The sequence below is a fragment of the Polyodon spathula genome, chromosome 2 (genome assembly GCF_017654505.1).
Source record: "Polyodon spathula isolate WHYD16114869_AA chromosome 2, ASM1765450v1, whole genome shotgun sequence".
Lineage (NCBI taxonomy): Eukaryota > Metazoa > Chordata > Actinopteri > Acipenseriformes > Polyodontidae > Polyodon > Polyodon spathula.
Genome location: NC_054535.1, coordinates 69684992 through 69707825, shown reverse-complemented (window position 1 = coordinate 69707825; position 22834 = coordinate 69684992). Strand labels below are relative to the sequence as shown.

General features: G+C 38.3%; 1 protein-coding gene across 6 annotated transcripts in view; it reads right to left on the bottom strand.

Annotated features, from left to right (window-relative positions):
* Positions 1-22468, bottom strand: part of LOC121299706 (atrial natriuretic peptide receptor 3-like) — a 32418-nt gene extending 9950 nt beyond the window's left edge. For 4 of the 6 annotated variants that reach the window (XM_041227646.1, XM_041227654.1, XM_041227673.1 and 1 more), the window contains exons 1-5: positions 21491-22468; positions 16584-16706; positions 12924-13093; positions 1611-1746; positions 452-546 (exon numbers count right to left, since the gene is read on the bottom strand). In XM_041227646.1, the coding sequence (XP_041083580.1) occupies positions 452-546; positions 1611-1746; positions 12924-13093; positions 16584-16706; positions 21491-22169 (1203 nt within the window). In that variant the 5' untranslated portion in view covers positions 22170-22468. The remainder of the gene's footprint in view (positions 1-451; positions 547-1610; positions 1747-12923; positions 13094-16583; positions 16707-21490) is intronic. The other 2 variants (XM_041227663.1, XM_041227694.1) reach the window with 1 other exon arrangement.
* Between the last annotated feature and the right edge of the window lie 366 nt (positions 22469-22834).

Sequence of the window (22834 nt, the reverse complement as noted above, 5' to 3'; positions counted from 1 at the left end):
AGTGCGATATAACCCTTTATTGAGTCCGTTGTTGCTAGAACGAGGACTGAAAGGCACTGCAGAGAATACTTGCATGTGGCTGTGATACGTAACCATACTTGAAAACATACTTTTTTAAATGTGCTTTTAAATAATTGGTTACAACTGGAGTGTACTGTATACGTGAGCTATTTTGTTTTGTTTTTAACTTTGTACAGCACTCCAGGATACCGTGGCGTGAAGGGCGCTATATGAAAATACATTTGTACTGTACTGTCCTGCATTGTAAAAGATTGTGATGTCAGAAAATGGTAGAAACTCAATACGGTACGGTGATGTCATGCATGTGGTTTGTCTGTGATGTACCGTGGCATGCAGATGACATGCTCCAGTCGGACACTCTGCCTAATTTTGCACTGGATCAGAGCATGACCTCTTTTAAATATGCAGGCACCATGCCTTCCCCCCTTACCTCGTGTGTACCTGCTTCAGGGTCTGTTATGGCGATCACAGAGAAATCCCCGTCTCGATCACCGTTCTCATCTATAGACACCTGGCCTGCAATGCCTAAGGAATGGCATTCAAGGAATGAGAACATTAATTAGCTGCAAGAGCTACACATTCCATGGAAAACAAGAGTGAGAGTCGACACATTCCGGACGGACGGGCGCTACAACAGGAAATCTCAGCAGTCTCTCAGCGTTTTTGTTGGCATCGTCAAAAGAAATTGTAATTTCATCCTTGTGTCTGCATTCCTGAATTGCTCACATTTTTACTGTATTATTTTCTACAAGTAAAATGTGATCCTGTTTTAAGGACCTGCATAATAATAATTGGCCATGCAGTCATAAGAAACATCCCCACTTGGAAAAGGATTTAAACAGTACTGGTATATCTAGAAACCTCCTCCTGTTTTAATTGAGCGTTCAAGATGTACATTAAGCTTAGCGTTTTGAATTACTCATAGATCATAATAGGTGCACCAAATGGCAGTTAGCATAGTTGTTATCTGAATTGAGAGCCTGTGAGAGGAGGTTTAACTTGGCCTATGAGAAAGTGAACAATGTACTCCAGTGGGAGCTAATAACATGTGCAGGTGACAAATGTTAAATTCCTGCTAAGGGGTACAGGAATTAGCACACTTAGCTGCTCAGACCTAATGCTTTCCAAGCCAAACAAATATATTAGAGTTCATCCAAAATACAAATGAAATGCTGCTGATTCCGTTTGCTGCAGAGCAATGTGGGCGAAGCATTAAAACAACAGTTGGGAGTCATTCAGCCTACAACAACATATAAAGATATCCTGTGTAGTCATTTATAATGTAGTTGTATGTGTGTCAGTGTAGCCAATGGAATTCCTAGACTTGTGGATTTCTCTAATTTCTCCATGGTACAGACTACTAGTCAGGCCTGTTAGTCATTTTCTAGAACAAAATCCAGTGGAACAGTAAAACCAAATGGGGGCTTGACACCCAAAGGAAAAGCAGGACTTCAGTTAGAAGGCACTGCCAGAAAGCCTTGCAAAAATATTCTTGAAATGCATTTCGCAGTTGCTCTCTTGTGTTGGTGAACGGCCTTGCTTAAGCAACTACTTTTAAATGAGTTATTATTATTTTAATGTTTTTGTACCTTCAAATGTCCTGTTCCACATGTGTTGCACAATCTTGTCTCCATCCTTTTTGCTGTAGCCGTTCTTCAGCACTTCATGAAGCGCCAAAGCATAGAGCAGCAGAGCATCATGGAAGCCTTCTACAAACATGTTGACCTGCAGAAAAAGAAAAAAAAAGAAAATTCCAGGCATGTTTTTACAGATTGGAAGAAAAAAGGTCCAAAGCTGTTAAACCCCTCAACATGTTTTTGAAGAATATTTTCGTTAAGCACCTGTGTAAATAAAATTCTCTCTTAATCACTAGTGAGAAAACAAGAGAAACCAGCAACATTGCTGGGAGGAGCAGTTTCACAAAACAAAGAACTGGAAAAGCACCAACTGATTAGTGACCAATTATGTGAAATATCAAAGAATTGGGATTAAGTTTATAAAGAAACAGAGTACAGAGAAGACAGAAACAGTAATGTAGCGAGGACATTACAGTCACTCATTTAATGCACGGAATAATTCACTTTTGTACTAAAAAAACCCTGGCTTGGCAAGCGCAAGACACTAAGGGGTAGATGTACTAAGATGGGCCAGTCGCAGCGCAAACATACCGCAATTTGCATTTGTGTTATGACAATTCGCAAAGTGCACATTTTGTCATATGTACTAAGAAAAAATATGTTAATGAAGAGAGCCACAATATACTAATTTCAATATTATTTGCGTCATCTTAGCGAGATTGTTTCAAATAAAATAGCAGCAGTTGAGTTCGGGTTTGCTGCAGCAGAGAGTGCCTGAAGGATAACGTCTGTACATGCAAGGGTGCAAGAATCAAAATAACATTGTTTGTTAAATGTAAACGTCATCTGTACAATGCATTCTGTTCTGTCTTCATTTTAACTATTTTAATACAGTTTTTTTTATATATATATATATATATATACACACACACAAATGAAAGGCAGTTTAATCCCATCAGATTCTATAGTGACGCCCCATCCTTCACCCCCAAAAAGCTTTTTATAATCATACAGCAGCCCCTCGATAAACCGGACATGTCTGTCCGACATAAGGAGGTATTGGGTTTAAAAACAATCCAATAAAATCGCACACATATACATAAATCACTGCGCTGAAATAACACTAATGTGTTTTGGGTGCGCTAACACATTACATTTTGTATAAATATTAATCTGTACAGTAGGCCTATACAGTTTAAAGTACAGTAGTAAAATCAAATGAATACCTAGCACCCTTTTTTTGTACTTTACCCTACTGGTAACACAATATAAATCATGCTGCTGCATTGTATACACTGGTGTACAATGCGAATAAAAGATTATTTTAAATTGAAACTAAATAATTTTAGGGTTTTTTTCATCTTATTTTAATTATTAGTATTTTTAACTTTGTCTACTTAGTAGCCTAGACAATTAACACACAATAGATCATGGTCCTATACAGATGCTGGGAATGAGCTGGAGGGGTTAGTGGCACATTTGTGCAGTTTATTGCTCCCAACATGCTGGGAAAACCATAAATGTCATAGAAATTTGTTTTCAAGGTTTGTAAGTACACCCTGACTTTAGTGAAAATTAGGTACTTGGGCTGTTCACCTCAAAAATACATTGAACACAACTGGCAACACATGATAAAAAGCAGACTGGGAAATGCCAGTGACAATTGCGACTGTTTAAAACATGCTTTCAGCTATGCATTTGGAAATCTTTTCGGAAAAGTGGTCCTGGTTCCCACAATCCAAATTATTTAATATATTTTACTCTCATTAATATTGGTGATCATGTCTTCAGCATTCCATACAATTTTCTACAGCAAAGACATTCCAGTTCTATGGTACCCAGCTCAGCTGCACTAGTAAAGTATGTTCCAGTCCTGGCCAGTCCTGGGATTATTGTCCTACAGTATGTAGAGTACAGAGCAGACAGGCTGGTCAATATATATTGATTCCCAGATTCCCACCTGTTCTCTCTTGCTTTCCATGCTCTTTAAGCCTTATATCTGCTATTAGCTGTGTGTTGCTGCTAATATTTCACATATTATGTTACTATAATGTATTATGAGCGTTCCACTGTATTTAATGTACTATTTCATGTATTATGCTACTATCATATATTATGCACTTTCCACTGTATTTAATGTATTATGCATTGTTTAATTATTATTATTATTATTATTATTATTATTATTATTATTATTATTATTATTATTTTACTTATTTATTTTATTACTGTATAGCATATATTATGTATTATCTGTATTTAAAGTATTATGGATTTTCTTGTTGTATATATATAAAGGCTTATTCGTACAAATGTAGCATGTCAGTTTATACCAGTCCTGTGTCTTGGGTTTGCATCACTCATACAACGCACTCTTGCAAACTAGAATATTACAACACAAGTATACTGCATGCCTCGCTTCAATTATAGGACAGGAAGCAAAAGGAAGTAACTGCAAGCAATGAGGTTATACAGAGGTTTACATCACCTGCAGAAACAGAAAGATACTGTGCCGTGAAAAAGTATTTGCCCCCTGTCTCATTTTCTGCATTTTTACATATTTTTGACACTGAATGTTATCAGATCTTCAACCAAAATCTAATATTAGACAAAAGGGACCCTGAGTGAACAAATAACACAAAATTTTGATACTTATTTCATTTATTTATTAAAGAAAGTTATGCAACACTCAATGCCTCAGTGTGAAAAAGTAATCGCCCCCTTAGACTCAATAACTGGTTACGCCACCTTTAGCAGCAATAACTGCAACCAAACACTTCCTGTAGTTATTGATCAGTCTCTCACAGCGCCATGGAGGAATTTTGGCCCACTCCTTCATGCAGAACTGCTTCAACTCAGTGGCATCTGTGGGTTTTCCAGCATAAACTGCTTGTTTCAAGTCCTGCCACAACATCTCAATGGGGTTTAGGTCTGGACTTTGACTAGGCCATTCCAAAACTTCAATTTTCTTGTTCTTCAACCATTCTGATGTAGACTTGTTGTGTGTTTCGGATCATTGTCTTGCTGCATGACCCAGCTGTGCTTCAGCTTCATCTCACGGACAGATGGCCTGACATTCTCCTGTAGAATTCTCTGATACAGAGCAGAATTCACAGTTCCTTCAATGATGGCAAGTTGTCCTGTTGCAGCAAAGCATCCCCAAATCATGAAACTACCACCACCATGCTTGACCGCTGGTATGAGGTTCTTACTGTGTTTGGTTTTCGCCAGACATAACGGGGCCCATGATGGCCAAAAAGTTCTACTTTTGACTCATCTGTCCATAGAACATTGTTCCAGAACTCTAGTTGATCATCCAGGTGCTTTTTGACAAACTTGAGACGAGTATTCATGTTCTTCTTAGTGAGCACTGGTTTCTGCTTTGCTACTCTGCCATGAATCCCATTTTTGCCCAGTGTCTTTCTGATGGTGGAGTCATGAACACTGACCTTAGCCGAGGCGAGAGAGGTCTGCAGATCCCTGGATGTTGTTCTAGGGTTCTTTGTAACTTCCTGGATGATTGTATGCCTTGCTCTTGGAAAGATTTTGGCAGGACGGCCACTCCTGGGAAGATTCACTACTGTCCCAAACTTTCTCTATTTAGACAATATGGCTCTGACTGTGGTTTGGTGGAGCCCCAGAGCCTTAGAAATGGCTTTGTAACCCTTTCCAGACTGACAGAGATCAACAACTTTTTTCCGGAAGTCTTCAGGAATTTCTTTCTATCATGGCATGATGTCTCTAGAACCTGTGTGCTGACAACTTCACTCTGATGGTAAGGGCCAAAGTTAGTCAGATTTATATTGGGCAGGGCTAGCCCAAATCAGGCCTGATTGTTAACCAAAGTATTCAAACAGCTGACCCTAACTATCCCTTTAATTGGGTTGAGTTAACTAGGGGGGGCAATAAGTTTTTAATACCTGAAGATTGCATATTTGATTACCTTGCACACCAAACAAATGAAAGAAGCACCAAACTTTGGTGTCATTTTTTCTCTCAGACTCCCTCTATATACTACTACAACCCACAAAAAGATCTGACCAAATTCAATGTGAAAAAAATGCAGAAAATGTGCAAAAATGCAGAAAATCAGACAGGGGGCAAATACTTTTTCACGGCACTGTACACAGATGAAGCCCCTTGAGACATTTCTATGGAAACCATTGCTCTGTTCTTAGAATGGTGGTATTTATCTTACAGATGGGATCTCTTCACTGCTGATTGCTGTCTTCCCAGAGCCACTGGATGTTTTGAGATCTGCAAAAGTTGTTCTGAGCGCATGATCAAATTGAAAGTATTCCTGATAGTGTATAAGATGTACACTGGAAATGCTTCAAGTTACCTTAGATCTCTGTTAGAGGCATGCAACTATACCTATGCACTAAGATCAAAACGTCTACTTTTAAAATCTGTAAATTGATATCTAATATGGGCCAACATGTCTTTGTATATGAAGCATCTCATCTCCAGAATTCATTGTCTTGGAATATAAAAGCAGCCTCTTCACAATACCTTTTTAAATTCACTTTGCAAATCCTGTCAATATTAACTATGACCAGGATCATGTGCATTGGAATTGTTCTGTTTTGTATGCTTTTATTTTGTATTGCTGTTTTTATGACTGTTTGAAGTGTTGTTGTCCTGTTTGAATGAATTGTTTCCATTGATTTTATTATGCTGTTTCTTGCTGCATTCTCCTACCAGGACTCCCTTGTAAATGAGACATATATCAAGGGTTCTATCCAGGTTAAATAAATACATACATTTGTATAAAATCTGTACAGATCAGCCAAGCTAAGAAAAGCCCTTCTACAAACATGCTAACTAGTAAGCTCCTATTGTGGAAAGGGTTTGGCTAAGAAGCATACAGTACATTAAACCATGACAAAGAAGAGTGTGACAAGATACTTCATAGTGGAGTTGACCAGCACTTACGCATTCACTACACAGCCCATTGTATATCTACATGTCCTTCCCACACACTGTTTTGAGAAAGGAACTCTTTCCTGACTCTGACAGAGGGTGGGCATGTTATTGTGCTTCTACAGCTCCTAGGAAGCTGGTGATAAGGAAGTTGAAATGGACAGGCTTGTTAGTAAGGTAACACTGTGCTGAGTTGGGATTCTGCATGACATAACTGATATCGCAATGGGGCACCCTGCACCTGTTCATTTCTTACTTATGCCATAGAGATTTGGATCCTTGTTATTATTATTATTATTATTATTATTATTATTATTATTATTATTATTATTATTATTATTATTTTTTTATTTTTTTTTAGAGTGACCAATTATTTTTTAAAATTTATTTTCCCCCAATATGGATTGTCCAATTATGTTTTTTCTCCTCACCGCAGCGAGTCCCCGCACAGAATAAACGCTCTGGGGGCGTGTGAGTGTCCTCTGATCTCAAAAGCCTAAAGCCAGAATCGTTTTTACATCAAGCAATCCATAACAGAGGTGGGCGGACTACCGATCCCTGCTTTTTATCCACTCTGAATGTGCTTGGTGTCTGGCCAGTAGGGTTCACTGTTGTGCGAATCCCTGCCGTTTTCCCGCCCCCTTTGGAGTCCCCAGCAAAGTTTGGCCTCTTTGCACAGCCCAGATATATATATATATATATATATATATATAATATATATATATATATATATATATATATATATACACACACACACACACACACACACACATATAGATATATATACATAGTGAACTCCAAAAGTCAGTGACACATTTTTTTGTTGTTTTGGCTCTGTATTCCAGCACTTTGTATCATTTCAAATACAATGACTATGAGGTTAAAGTGCAGACAGTCAGCTTTAATTTGAGGGTATTTTCATAGATATCAGATGAATCGTTTAGATATTACAGCACGTTTGTACATAGTCCCCCCATTTTAGGGTACCAAAAGTATTTGGACAATTGGCTTCACAGCTGTTTCTTATTAGTCAGATGCATTTGTTTGCATTGTTAGTGCATGCACAAGACAGCTGTCAATGTCTAGTCTTGATTTTAGGCTTTGCATTTGCCTTTGGAGTCTGTTGCTGGTGTCTTACAACATGAGGACACAAGTGTCAATGCAAGTAAAGCTGGCCATCATGAAGCAGAAAAATCAGAATAAATTGTTCAGAGACATAGCCAAAACATTAGGCGTGCCAAAATCAACTGTTTGGTACATCATTAAGAAGAAAGAAACCACTGCTGAGCTCAGCAATGGCAAACGACCTGGTAGACCAAGGAAGACCACTATAGTGGATGACCGAAGAATACTTTCAATGGTGAAGAAAAAACCCCTAACAGTTCAAGAGATCAGGATCACTCCCCAGGAGGTAGGCATAGATGTGTCAAAGACTACCATACGCAGAAGAGTACATCAGCAGAACTTCAGAGGGTACACCACAAAATGCAAACCACTAGTAAGCCTCAAGAACAGAACGGCCAGGTTACAGTCTGCTAAAAAGTATCTAAAAGAGCCTGTAGAGTTCTGGAACAAAATCTTATGGACAGATGAGACGAGGCTTAACCTGTACCAGAGTGATGGAAAGATGAAAGTGTGGAGAAAAAAAGGCACTGCCCATGATTCAAAGTATACCCCCTCATCTGTGAAACATGGTGGATGTAGTGTTATCGCTTGGGCATGTATGGCTGCAACTGGCTCACTTGTCTTCACTGATGATGTGACTGCTGACGGCAGCAGCAGGATGAATTCTCAAGTGTACAGAAACATCTTGTCTGCTCAGATACAATCAAATGCCTCCAAACTCACTGGACAGCACTTCATCATGCATCAGGACAATGACCCCAAACACACTGCCATAGCAACCAAGGAGTTTTTCAGGGCCAAAAAGTGGAAAATTCTTTACTGGCCAAGTCAATCACCCAGTCTGAATCCAATTGAGCATGCATTTCACATGCTGAAGACTGAAGGCAAAAAGTTCCTGAAACAAGCAGGAACTGAAGATGGCTGCAGTACAGGCCTGGCAGAGCATCACCAGGGAAGATACCCAGGGTCTGGTGATATTTATGGGTCACAGATTTCAGGCTATCATTTCATGCAAAGGATATGCGACCAAGTACTAAACATGACTACTTTATTGTATATAATGTTACTCTGTCCAAATAAATACTTTGGTACCCTAAAATGGGGGACTATGTACAAAATGCGCTGTAATTTCTAAACGGTTAATCCAATATGGATGAAAATACCCTCAAATTAAAGGTGATACTCTGCACTTTAACCCCATAGTATCATTTCAAATCCAAAGTGCTGGAATACAGAGCCAAAACAACAAAAAATGTGTCACTGTCCAAATACTTTTGGAGTTCACTGTATATATATATATATATATATATATATATATATATATATATATATATATATATATATATATATATATACACACACACACACACACACACACACATTATTGACTAAAGTTATGGATGAAGTTCTGTAAAGCTATGGTGTTCAGATTATCCTGTTAAACAAGCTTCTAAATGTGACAGTCTCATTTTACTGGGATTATAACTTCAATCTCAGAGACAGAAACCGAAGGCTTGTGGGCCACTGCTATAGCCATGTGCTTCCTAGTTTCCCCTTGACTCCAAATTCGTTTGGCATGAAATACAGTACTTAGACAATACCACCACCACTAGTTACCCTGGCAATGTGATCTCAGCTGCCTTATCCGTTTTAAATACAGGTTCAGAAAGCAAGTGTAGTTTGTTGATTGCTGTTACACCTCCTAGCACTGTTTACAAAGCCCTGTAACTGAATAGAGCCATTCATTGGCTGACTGAATTACTCGCCCCCATCCCTCCCCCTTTTTCTTCCCCCATTTGGAAAGTAGTACGGACAGACACAAAATGCTGTCTATCACTAACAAACTTTTTGGCTTGTCTTGACAAAACACACGGTTTGGGATCCAGGACTAAAACATATAATTTGAAGAAAAGCAATCTGTGTCATTAAAGAGGCGAATCAGCCCTGCAGACCGCACTGACTTTTAACCACACCAGCAGCAGTGCTACTGGACCTGGAAGTGCCGGTGATGTAAGCCCTGACGCAGGTTTCTGTGACTAGTGGAGATGATCTGCTCTTGACGTGACTTCATGTCTGGCAACAGAAAGCAGGGGCCCTTTGTGGCATATTTGCTCCATTTGTTTGTGTCATTTAATTAGATGGGAAATGTTGATTCAGCTTTCCTTTGTGTTCACAAGACAATCACGGTAGTGTTGAGCGCACCACTGAATAGTTTACACGACAGAATTAATGCTTTTTGATCTGGGACTCACAAGCTTCATTTGATTCAGCCTAGATTTACAGATTACATGACTCATGTGGGCCAAGCTAGTGGCCTACTTAGAGGGTAGTGAATCTTGCTTCTTCGGAAAATAAGTAGATGAATGCTCAGTCTCACAGCTCCTTTTTGTGAATCCTTCTTGTTTTATCTTGTGAATGTTCAGGACAGACATGCAATTTAGAATCAACGACCTGTTATAGAAGTCGTGGACAGATAGATAGAAAGTTTCGTGATGATCATCATTCTTTTATTTTATCTTGTGAATATTCAGGAAAGACTTGCAATTTAGAATCAACGACCTGTTATATAAGTCGTGGACAGATAGATAGAAAGTTTCGTGATGATCATCATTCTTTTATTTTATCTTGTGAATGTTCAGGACAGACGTGCAATGGGTACTGGTGGGATCAGCACAGCTCCTAGACAGTTTGTTATGAAATATATATATATTATATAATAATATATAATACATACATATTATATATAATTATATTAAATCTATAATAATAATAATAATAACAACAACTAGAACTGCCAGGCAGTTTTATGGCTCCCAAGCCCCAGTTTCAGTACTCGTCTAAGTGTGTTTAGTTCTCAATGTGCCAAGTTTAAAATCAGCAACTTCAACAGTTCTAGAGAAGAAGATTTTGAAAGTTTTTTTTTTTCAAAAATTCTTCAGACGGCCTTCTTGTTTAACGCACAAATGCCATTTTTGAAAATGCAAATTTTACCGACACAGGCACGATGGTTTTCAAGTTTGGCGTTAATCAAGTGAATCGTTTTTAAACTGAAGCAGTTTTAAATATAAAAAGAAAATGTAGGAGTGGCAGCCATATTGTTTCATGAAACATAACCATTGTAACATATTTGTATTCCATTGTCACCGGAACGATGCCTACCAAGTTTGGAGTCTGTTGGGTCAGACGGTTTTCAAATAAAAGCAGTCTGCTGTTAAGGGCGTGTTTCAGTGAAATTTGTGGCAGCCATTTTACTATTGAATTGTATCACAGCAACTTCTGCTTCTCAAGCAGGTTTGGATGGTGACAATATGTGCCAAGTGTCAGATCAATCACTTAAACTGTTCCAAAGAAGATTTTGTGAGGTTTCAAGAAGAAATGCGTCAAACAGCCATTTTGGTTTAACACAAGTTTCTTAAAAGTCAGCTGTGTTGTTACAGTGTCAAGGATGATGCTTGTGTGAAGTTTGGAGTTAGTCAAGTAAACTGTTTGTCAACTGAGGCAGTTTTAAATTTCAAACGTAAATGACCCAGGACCATCGAACCACGTTGAATTCTAGAAAGCAAAAGTGTTGGATTTTGCGCATGAGAAACACACTCTCATCTTCACTAGAGGTAGCCACCAAACACTTGTAAACATACAGTATGTCAAAGATGTCTACGGCCACTAATGGATACTGTAATGTTCTCATTTAATTAGACACCTGAATCACTTCACTTCCTCAGATGGTATGCTCTAGAGCTGGTTTTACAGGGATAAGGCGGAGAAGACCACACTTCTATTAGTGTGTGGTGCAAAAAATCCAACTTGATAAATATGGTGATGACTGTGGCGTTCTAAACAAGATGGCCCCTGATGACTTAATCACTTAAGAGACATGTCTTTAGAAAGGTGGTCTAACATGAATCTCTAACCTAACAGATGAATTGAGATGCTGTTCACTGTGAGAGGCAGTGGTGATTTCACTGGTGCACTTCACTACTCACCTGAACCAAAACCCCCATCAATGATGTTAACATCAGAGGTCTCACAGTACTGTTTGCAGACTGTTTCTCACTCTAGAAAGCTAAGTGCTGTACTAGAACAATACTTCAACAAACAAACATAAAGAAATATTGAACGTTTCCTATTGAAGGTATAAGCCAAACATATTCTATGCCAAAACGTTGTTAAAAGAAGTGATACAACTGTTGAAAAATAAGATTTGAAGGGGAAATCAAGCTGTTAATGTTAATGTTACAAAACTAGTAACAATACTCCTTGCTAAGCATTACTTGTCCCAATGCAATTAAGTTTTCATGTAAGTAAAGTCACTGTTCCCCTATAAACTAATAATAGTCATTCATGGTTAAATATTACGATTCCGAACTAAAATACCCTCCTCTGTGCTTCCAGGCATCGCCTCCTCAGCTCCTCCTCACCGACACCTCCATTTGCGAGCGTTCTGTTTGAGTTTTTTTCTTTGCTCAGAATTGATTCCCGCTTTAAGACAGCCAAAACACCAAGCCCTGACTGTGACTATTAACCTCCGCTGGTCTATCTGTCAAGAAGCATTTGTTTCAACATGACAGCTCCTGCTATCCACCTCCACCAGACGCTGAAGGCTTTTCAATGGGAGCTGCCATGAAGGAACAATAGGCTGGGCCAGACTTCTGCCGTTAACCAGAGGGCTGACTTAGAAATCACAAGGTTTACCAGGGCGAACCATTCAGCAGCACAGGCGGGGGGGGATGCTGCTCTGTGACTGCAGGGTACTTCATGCCTGGTCTATGGCCGGTCCATTAACCTCAAACAATTACACACCATCTCCAGGCTGTTAGTTTGAAACAACTGGGACAAACACGGAAAAGAGGAACCATTTACACTTTTGTAAATCTTCCCAGAACTGTATCCATTTAACAAATTAGAGGATATGTATTGTCTTATACAATGTTTTAAAAAAGAAACAGCTCTTAAATGAAGGGCATCTTTTGACGGATTGATAACAAACACCCAAAAACAATTCAATATCTTGATTCTTACAGGTTTCCTGTTTGGTTGTACTATTGGGTTTACATCCAAGACACAGCCATTCTGTTAGTACGTCTTATTAACATGTACAGCCTACCGGAAAAAGAGGTTATCGCACAAACCAAAAATGCAGTTACAAGAAGTAATTTTAAAAAATGCAGGTGTATCCAGAATATAAAGATACATAAATGAAATGGGATCCAACGCATGTCAGCTTTCCAAAATAAATGAATAAAATGAGTGTAGGGTCTGTACGCACAACTTACGTACACTGTCATCCGCTCCACTGACACCCTGCTTCTGCAGGGATCTGTTCACTTCCATGGAGAATCTCTCAAACTCCGGCTTCACCGACCTCAGCAGAGTCACAGTCTTGAGGGCAGCGTAGGCCTGCTTGGCTTCCGTGTCATACTTGTCCCCCCTCTTCCAAGAGCCATTTCCTGGGAGGAAAGGGGCAGATGTTCAGTTTCCAGGGAAAAAAAAATAATGACACCAAGACAAAAGCCATATTGATCCTTAGATATTTTACATTGGAAGGATGCTATGTATATCTTAAGGTTGAACTTCTTTATAATTGACATGCTTTTAATGCATGATCATAACACAGACACAATTCAGCTAAACTGCCGCAGCTTCAGTCAATTTATATTATAAATTCTGACACCAATTTCCCTAAATATGTGAGAATCACCCTTGTAAATGGGGTATTTTTAAAGAAAAAACAGATTTTGTTTAAATGTTTAATAGTTGAAAACACAGTACAGTGGTGGATACCAGGGTATACATGGTATAGGAGCCTTGTGATAGACTAACCATAACCCTAACCTTAACCCTTCAATTATAGAAGATATTCGTGTATAAAGATGCTTGCCTGAGAACTGCTTCATAAAGGTTTTTAAAGAAACTATAGAAACAGTAAGGATTTCTTTAGATGTTTTTTTTTTTCTTGAGGCCCTTTTGAAAGGAGTAATGACAGATGTCACTATAGAAACTGAAGAAACGTCAAGTGGAACTTATTATTATGGTATGTAAGAAACTGTAAAAAATGAGGGGATAACTGAGAACTGCATGAAGGTGAAAAAGATGTTCCAAAAAAACATCCAGCCGACATGTACAAGTGAGCATTCACCTATAGCTATGGTTATCTATATATATATATACACACATATTCAATTCTAAATCCCTAGGGGACATTGAGTGACTTCGGGATATATATATATATATATATATATATATATATATATATATATATATATATATATATATATATATATATATATATATATATAGTATTGGGCTATATATAGTTCAGTGAGTTACAGGGAAAGAATTGAATCTAGTGTTTCTGTGACATCACGAACTGTCACAGAAACCCGAGATGGAATTGTTTTCCTGTAACTCACTGAAGCCCATCTATTATTTTTTTTTTATAATACATGGATACCCTTGTGATGCTAATATTAAAGAAGATGAGGCTCAGGAGTACAGCTCAGGGTTTTTTTCAGTTTCTTTTTTTTTTTTTTTAATAGTGTTTTTCAGTGCTGTACAGACGTTCTATGTTGTTATTCGTTTCTCCAGTTTCTCTGAAATACAAATGTAACAGCTTTACATCTTTTTTTAACGTATTCTAATTTTGTTGATCATTAATGAACATTTCTGTACTGTGGGTGTTATCGAGTGATTGAAAACAAGACATTTTTGTGTTTGTGTATATATATATATATATATATATATATATATATATATATATATATATATATATATATAATATATATATATATATAAATGAGCTGCACTCTCTCACGTTTGCCCCGACACACAGAATTGCAGTTTTAGCGCTTGTACACACTTTTTATAATACAAAATAAACAGAAATGAAGTAAATAGAAAACAAAACAAAAGCCTAACTCCACTTTGGAGTGATAACTCAGACTTTATATCCGTGCCTAACTACATGCTGGACTGCTAAGTAGTTTACCAGTAAACAAATGACACCCTTACACAAACACTGTTAACACACAGTACCTTCTTTTTGTGACTGCTCGGACACAGTGTACCACTTCCTGTGTCCTCCTACTCAGCAGCCCTGTGCCGACTGGCTGCACACCTTAAATACCCTGCACCTGGTTCTAATTTACAATTACCTGTATTACCTGTTAATTAACCAGGGGATAAATAACAATAAAACAATTAACAGTACAATTAAATAATATAATTAAATTAATAAAACATATGCATATATATATATATATATATATATATATATATATATATATATATATATATATATATATATATATAAACATAATTTAGATCTTTTATTTAACATTATGTAATCAAAGAAACTACAAAATAATATTGCAAAAGTCTACCAGAAGCCATAATGCAGTACAGTATTTTTTTATTTGTTTGTTTATTTATTTTTGTGTTCCGCTTACACTTTTATGGTGTTTGCAATAATTCTGCGAGGTACGTAATGCAATTAATAAAGTGTTGTCGGGTTTTCTGTTAGTTTTTTTTTTTTTTTTTTTTTAGAAATCTGTGTTATTGAGTTGCCAGCCATAGATACAGCTAATACAGGCTATATCAGCCCAAGTATTTTATAATATTAAACACCAGCACCATCTAGTGCATAGCTAATGTATTGCCAGCAAAACAAAAGGAAACAAAGTGGCAGCCCATTAGATTGCACTGGCTCCTCCTTCTATGAAGACATTTTCACTCATCAAACCTATAATACATATATTAGTGTCAGGCAATTAGAGCTGAACAGCAGCTCCTGAACGTTGGTTACAGCACTGCAATGCCCCTCCTGTACTGGACTAACTGAAACACTAGAGCTGAACAGCAGCTCCTGAACGCTGGTTACAGCACTGCAATGCCCCTCCTGTACTGGACTAACTGAAACACTAGAGCTGAAGAGCAGCTCCTGAACGCTGGTTACAGCACTGCAATGCCCCTCCCTTGTACTGGACTAACTGAAACACTAGAGCTGACCAGCAGCTCCAGAACACTGGTAACAGCACAGCAATGCCCCTCCTGTACTGGACTAACTGAAACACTAGAGCTGAACAGCAGCTCCTGAACGCTGGTTACAGCACTGCAATGCCCCTCCCTTGTACTGGACTAACTGAAACACTAGAGCTGAACAGCAGCTCCTGAACACTGGTTACAGCACTGCAATGCCCCTCCTGTACTGGACTAACTGAAACACTAGAGCTGAAGAGCAGCTCCTGAACGCTGGTTACAGCACTGCAATGCCCCTCCTGTACTGGACTAACTGAAACACTAGAGCTGAAGAGCAGCTCCTCAACGCTGGTTACAGCACTGCAATGCCCTCCCACCCCCACCCCCACCCCCCCGAACTGGAGTAATTGAAACACAAACCACTCAAACTGATTGCTCTTGTTATTGTGGTGGATGTTGTGGGAATAGAAGGAAGTTTTCTCTCTCTTGTCTCATGTTTGTGTCATTTGTAAGCCATGTTGTACAGCCCCCTCTGGCATTTCTTTCATGTGAATCTAATTCTACACAGCATATAAAACAATCACTCAGACAGCAGTAAATCAGCTTCACGCAGTTTGTTGGCATTCGATGCTGATTCCAATAGTCATTGAATACTGAATTTAATACTTGCAGGACAGATGCAGGAAATAAATGTTTTTGGAAAAAAAAAAGTCTGGCATTGTAAGAAGCTAAGGGTTAAAGCCCACTCTGTAAATACATATACAACAGGCCTAGGGTGCTTTCACATGACGTGTACCACACCATGGGCTTGGTAACCATGGCTACACAAACAAACACCTTTTACTGCACTAGTTCAAATAAAAGTTTTATCCTAGATCAGAGAACCTGGAGCAATCACCACTGTTTCATGCACAGATCTGTCAGTACTTTTAAAAAAAAATGACAGGAGATATATTTTCTTACCATAAGATGTACTGTTGAAGAGCTCAATGTTAAAGAAGATATAATCTCCATTGGTCATTCTGCGATGGTGAGCTGCAAGCATGATGTCCCGGATATCGTTACTGGCAGCACACATCACGACTACTGGAAACAACACACAAGCACAAAACAAATAGTAAGTTCACTGCCACCTGCGCAGCTGACATACAGACTTGAAGGGAGATGTTTTACTGTTCATCTGCAAAATGAGAATGCATTAACTGCAAGTTATCTATAAACAGCAGCAGTCAGATGCAGGTTTTTAAAATGCATGGTAATCATCTGCCCCTAGGCTGTCCAATGGGTTGCCCATCAACAATATGGATCGCTGTGCACCAAACCGGGATTCTTTAAAGTGAAGTATCCTGTTTGACTCTCGATGTGTTCAAGTAAATTGGAAGGACAAAGAATAAGACAACATAAAACAAAATGTCATTTGTATTAAACTTGCAAAACGTTTAAGCACTGAAGGAGTGTGTTGGTTTAGTGTCTTGGTTTAGTCTCATAAAACTTCAGTTTTCTATCAATCAATCAATCACTCAATCTTTATTTTATATAACACCTTTTATAGTGGACCACCATTACAAAGCGCTTTCTACAGTTTAATCAGTTTTTTAAGTTTTAGAAATACTAATAAATAAATTTAAAAAAAAAATCTGTTAACATTTTCTTCAGTTTGTATTTTTCTAGTTTTCCCTGACCTGCACTATTTCTGCTCAAATCCAACTGAACTAGATGAAGGGGCCTAGACTATGTGGTTTTGAAAACTTGTATATTTTCAACTTGTCGGTCAAATAAAAGCTACCGACTTCAGCAATGTTAATTCTTTTTCATCTCTGGACTGATGTAGCTAACACAATAAGTTTCAAAGAATGAAACCTGCTTGGTTTGAGGGTCTACCGCCTGGCCATGGCAGTAGATCCCTGGCTCTTCCCCCCATAAAGACTGGACCAAGGGGTTCTGAGGAGAACAATTACAAGCAATGTGTTGAACTTCCAGGAACTTCAGCACCACACTCCAGTGGCTTTAATTAATCACACAGAGCTCTTCTGTTTTCTAACTTTCAAAGCTTGACCCTTCACACCACAGAGGTGGGCCTCAATGCATTACAAACTGACCATCAGTACTTCAAAGATCTCCCCTAATTACATTAACCTTTGAACGTTTGCTTCAGAAGCATGGAGTCTGTAGCTCATGAAACAGTTCCCTTGTGCAACTAACTAGCAATATTTATTCAGCTTACCTTAAGCTATGTCAAGGACTTCAATTTGACTAGCTGGAAAAAAGAGGACATTTGGAATCCACTCTTACACAGGTGGAGTTCAGATTTTCTGACTACACCAAGACCATTTTAAAAGTACAGTAAAGTGCTCGGAATATTCCTTAAAACACATACGAGTTAAAAATTTGTGATGTGTTCCCAAAATTCAGGATCTTGCTTATTTTGTAGGGTTGCTCTTCCCGCTAAGGGGTAGAAAATGAATTGCTGAAACACACTGAATTTACTTATTTAAAACGTTGTTGTGTGCGGGGGAGGGGGGCAGGCGATGACATTTCTACTTCAGGCATTGGGTTCTGCGAAATGCCAATGCAGGACCATTCCTGGATTTCAGAATCTATAAAATAATGTATTGCCCCGAGTCTTCCCCTGCTTCCACAGGCCTGGCTGGCCATGATCATGCACCCTGAGAGGAGAATGCCTGGCCTGCAGCTTCTTGGGATCTCTGCTTTCATTCTGCAGTCAATCTGCTTGCTTGTTTTATATGAAGTCATGATTGCTACAACTGGTTTACTCCAATCCTGATGTCTTGCAGTATGGTTTATGAACTGCCTTTTAGTGTATAGGCTCAGCTGTGCAAATAACCTACAAGCGTTTCAGGTGTGTTTCAGACAAAGGAAACGGAGCTGGGGGTGAAGAGTACTTGCCCTGAAAACTGTTTGATGCTGTTTGCATATAGTCGTCACATGACCATTGTTAATCTTTTAAAAGGAGTAAAAGGAGTAGCCCACTGAAACACTAACATGTCATGCTCATACTGTAGGGTAGGTTCAATGCAGAGCAGGCAATGCACAGATTATGTCAGAGAGATTCTAGTCTGAGGAATCACAGTGGTAATACATGAGCCTGTTTTCACAGACCCCGATTACACTAAAGGTAAGCTAAATCAGTTCCAGATTAGAGCTAATCAGGGTCTGTGAAACTAGACAATCATAATGCAGGAGATATGAGATCACTATGTATTATATCGGCTTACTTAAAATAAATAACAAACCTCAAGTATAGAAAGCAACCATGTGATATTACATCAGTTTTTTAATCAGACTGTTCTAATCCAGATTCAAATTTAATTCATGTATTAATAAGGATTATGACATTCATGAACACTGTCAATGACTTTATATGGTTTCAATGTTTCACAATGATATGAATGAATTGATACACACTGAGTAAAAACACAAGGAAAGTTTATCCTCCGTTTACACTTAGTGTTTTATTCAAAAAGTGTCTCTGGAAAACACTGTTCCTCAAAACACTTTGCTGTCAATGACTTTTATTTTTGTATAAGTAAAGACTATAGATAGCACGGAGAGCACCTCTAACTGCAGCCCATACACACATGTTCTGTCCCTGCGGTGAATGGTCGTGAATTCAAGTGTTACACCTCAAGACCAGCTACTATTACAGTATGAAGTGTCTCAGACAGGATTAGTGACTGTGTTATGCTAGTTTTGCAAAGGGTTTGGGGTAATTAAGGAAATATCCTGTGCTTGTCTCTCCTGCAGTTACCTCAGAGTAAATGGTCCTATTATACAAGCATAACAGAAAGCACTTTGAGGGTAAACAAGTGTGGGAGACACATGTTGAAATGTTACAAGCTGGAAGGTAGTGTTAATTGTGTCTAGTATGCTTTGGGAGACCAGTCTGTAATTAATGAGAGGTCAGAAATGTGGTATGTTTTAGTATTGCCTAGTAATGTTAATAGACTACAAATTATTCAGAAGTTGATGAAAATGATGATGCTTAATGCTTTGTGTAAATCATGAAATTATTATTTTTTGTTGTTGTTTTTTGTTTTTTCAGATAGATGCATTAATTATTCTATGTAACAGTATTAAATGCATAGCCTTCTGTGGTTGCCAACATCTGAAGTAAACCCAACCCTGAAATAATGCGGGTATTTTTCGATCCATGGTATTGAACTATAATTTTACATATTGGCATACTGAAATTATTTTTAATAATAATAATAATAATAATAATAATAATAATAATAATAATAACATCGCCTCGACACTTAAATGACAGCACTGCCTTTGCCGACACAGAGTAAGATAAGTCACCTAGAGCACAGCATATACAGTAGAAGTGAAAAGCAAAGCGAATAACATACTGACTATTCAGAAACATTGGAATACATTTTCAGAAAGGGTCTCAAATATTCTCAACGTTTCTACATGTAGCGCAGTATAGTACAAGTACAGTGTCTCGTTTGACAGTATATACTGGTGACGCAGTTCATATACAGCATAGAAGTGAAAAGCAGAGCGAAAAACATACTGCATATTCAGAAATATTGGAACAGATTATCAGAAAGGGTCTCTCTCGTATTCTCAACGTTTCCACATGCAGTGCAGTATAGTACATCAACGGTGTGTCTTGTTTGGGAGTATATAATGGTGACGCACTCATTTAGACCAGGTGGGTATCTTGCTAAACTATGCGACACACGTTTGTTTATATTTTCACGATGTTCGTCTGTGATTTACCTTTGTCAGAAGGGGCAGGAATTCAGCTGCTCGTTCAAATTGAGATTGTAAATGTAATACCTGTCGTCAAGGTGGATATTCTGATAAAAAAAACAATGTCTAAATGTAAAGCCTAATTGTTAAAACCTACAGCTGAGAAACAGGTGTCACGTCAATGTATGGTACCTATCAAAAGTACCTACTTTGAGAACTGCGCTGTGTGCGTACAGATTTTTCCTTTCAAAGACTAGCATCAAAAACTGCTACCTACTTTTTTTTTTTTTGGATGAGAAAGTGCGTGTTTTGTAAAGTTACATTTGACTCCACGTGTAATAATTCGTTTTCTATTAAACACAGACAGCTGGTGTTAACAAACGGTAAAGTATATAGCGCTAGGTACAGTTTTAAATAAGAATCTTTTCAAACTATTCTCTATATAACCACCAAGATGAATTGTTGGATTGTTTAAACTTGGCAAAAAAAATAAAAAATAAAAAATAAAACAAAAAACCCGTATAAGTGCAGATATTTTCCGACCGTTAGCAAATTTTGACGAAGTAGCAAAAATCGACATTATACCGGTTCACGTGTGCAATCCACAGATAATGGGATTTTAGCTGGGTTGAAATGTGTGGAGTGCAGTACAACTATCCCGTCATGTCATCACTTATATTGATTCGTAAACGGATTTACATTATATTCGCACACGTGGAGTACTTTTTCTTTTTTTAGATGGATACTGTTCATGATCTTGAAATATTGAAAGGCGTCTTTTAAATATATGTTAAACCATATATTCATAAACATATTGCAATATTATGTTTATTCATGGTATTCTTTCCTTTTTAAAATTTAGATTTGAATTATACTGATTATCACCATGATAAATGGCAAAGTGAAGCCTATAATATAATTTTAGATAATCTGGCAGTGGGGACAAACTGGTAGCCTAGCCTGTATGCAGTTCATTCTTTGGGAACAAAGTTTACTGTAATCTGTATTTATGTGAATCATCCTTAGGACGAGGGATGACAGGACTGAGATTTACCGCTGCGGGTCACTTAAAGGTGGGTCAGCTGGTCAGAGAGACGGGGTTCATCTATGAATGAATTAGATACATTTCTATATGTACATATACTTACTACCTTCACTCTCTTGGATCGACTTGATGATTTCTTCAATCTCCAACGGGTGCCTCAAATCAAAGGTAAGAGTCGTTGTGTGGTACCCCTCTGCTTCAAGCACAGCGTAGACCCCTTCGATGGAGAAGAAGCAGTTCCGTTCTTTGTCCTCCTGGTAGATGAGAAGAGCCTTCTTCCACGAGAAGTGCTTAAACATCGCCCCGAACGCTTCCCCCATCTTCGAGTACGCCGGGGAAACTCGAGTCAGGTGCGTGTATTCGGCTTTCTTCGTGCCGAACCCGGATGCCAAGGCACCTGCAGAAAGTATGGGGATGTTCCAATAAGACGCCATCCGCACCACTTGGGCCGCAGCATATTCACAAACAGGACCCAGAACCACGTCGGGTTTCTTCAGGAAGGACCTTTCAACAAAACTGAAGAGCGCTTCGTTGCCGCAGTTTGAGTTATTATAGTGGACCTTGAAATTGAACCCTGAATTGAGACTCTCGTTGGAGTTGATGCTCTTCAGTGCGTAGTCTATAGCTGGTCGGACCCTGGGGATGCTGAAGATGTACGAGTTTTCCTGTGGCAGGAGGACTAACACGTCGATATCACTGGCTTCATTACTGAGTGCACATATCTTTGCAGGTAACACAAGTAACCAAACGTGCATGTAGCAGCAAAGCGGCAGGCGTGGCATGTTTGCACCTTTGAATGTATTTTTTTCCTTCCTTTTTTATTTTGCGTACAAAATTAAGAAAAGTGAGCAAAGCCGTCTTTTAAAAACTTATGAGAAGTTTGTTAAGGTTTATTGAGGTAGCGTGCAAAGTTGGATGTGTGATCTATGCAGGGATCCTGGTGGGACTGTCTTCAGAAACCTTGCAAACCTGATCTAAAAATCTCTTCTGTTTTCCTTACTAATTGTGTTTCCCCAGTAATTCCTGTTGTTTAAATAAGGTAACAGCTCAACCCGTTACCACACGGGGTGGCTCCGGGGAGGAATTTTTTAAGGATCTTTTTCATTATTATTCCTGCGTCATTCTCGAGCAGTCCACCTCCTTCTTAAAGTTGCAGTGTCCCTTAAAAAAAAAAAAATAATAATAATCCACACACATTTTACGACCGTTTCGTGGTAATTATTATGAATTCCAAGTTCAAATTCATTAGAAACAGATTATTACTAAAACATTGAGAATCATTAATGCAAATAAATAAATAAATAAAACACCTGCTAACATATTGCAAGTAATATAGTTGTGCTGTGTAAATGAACTGTAGCCTATATCAAACAGGTTTGAATGTTAAATGCCACTTCACTTATGTCCTATTACCTATGTGTTATAAATTCACCAGGAGTAATATAAA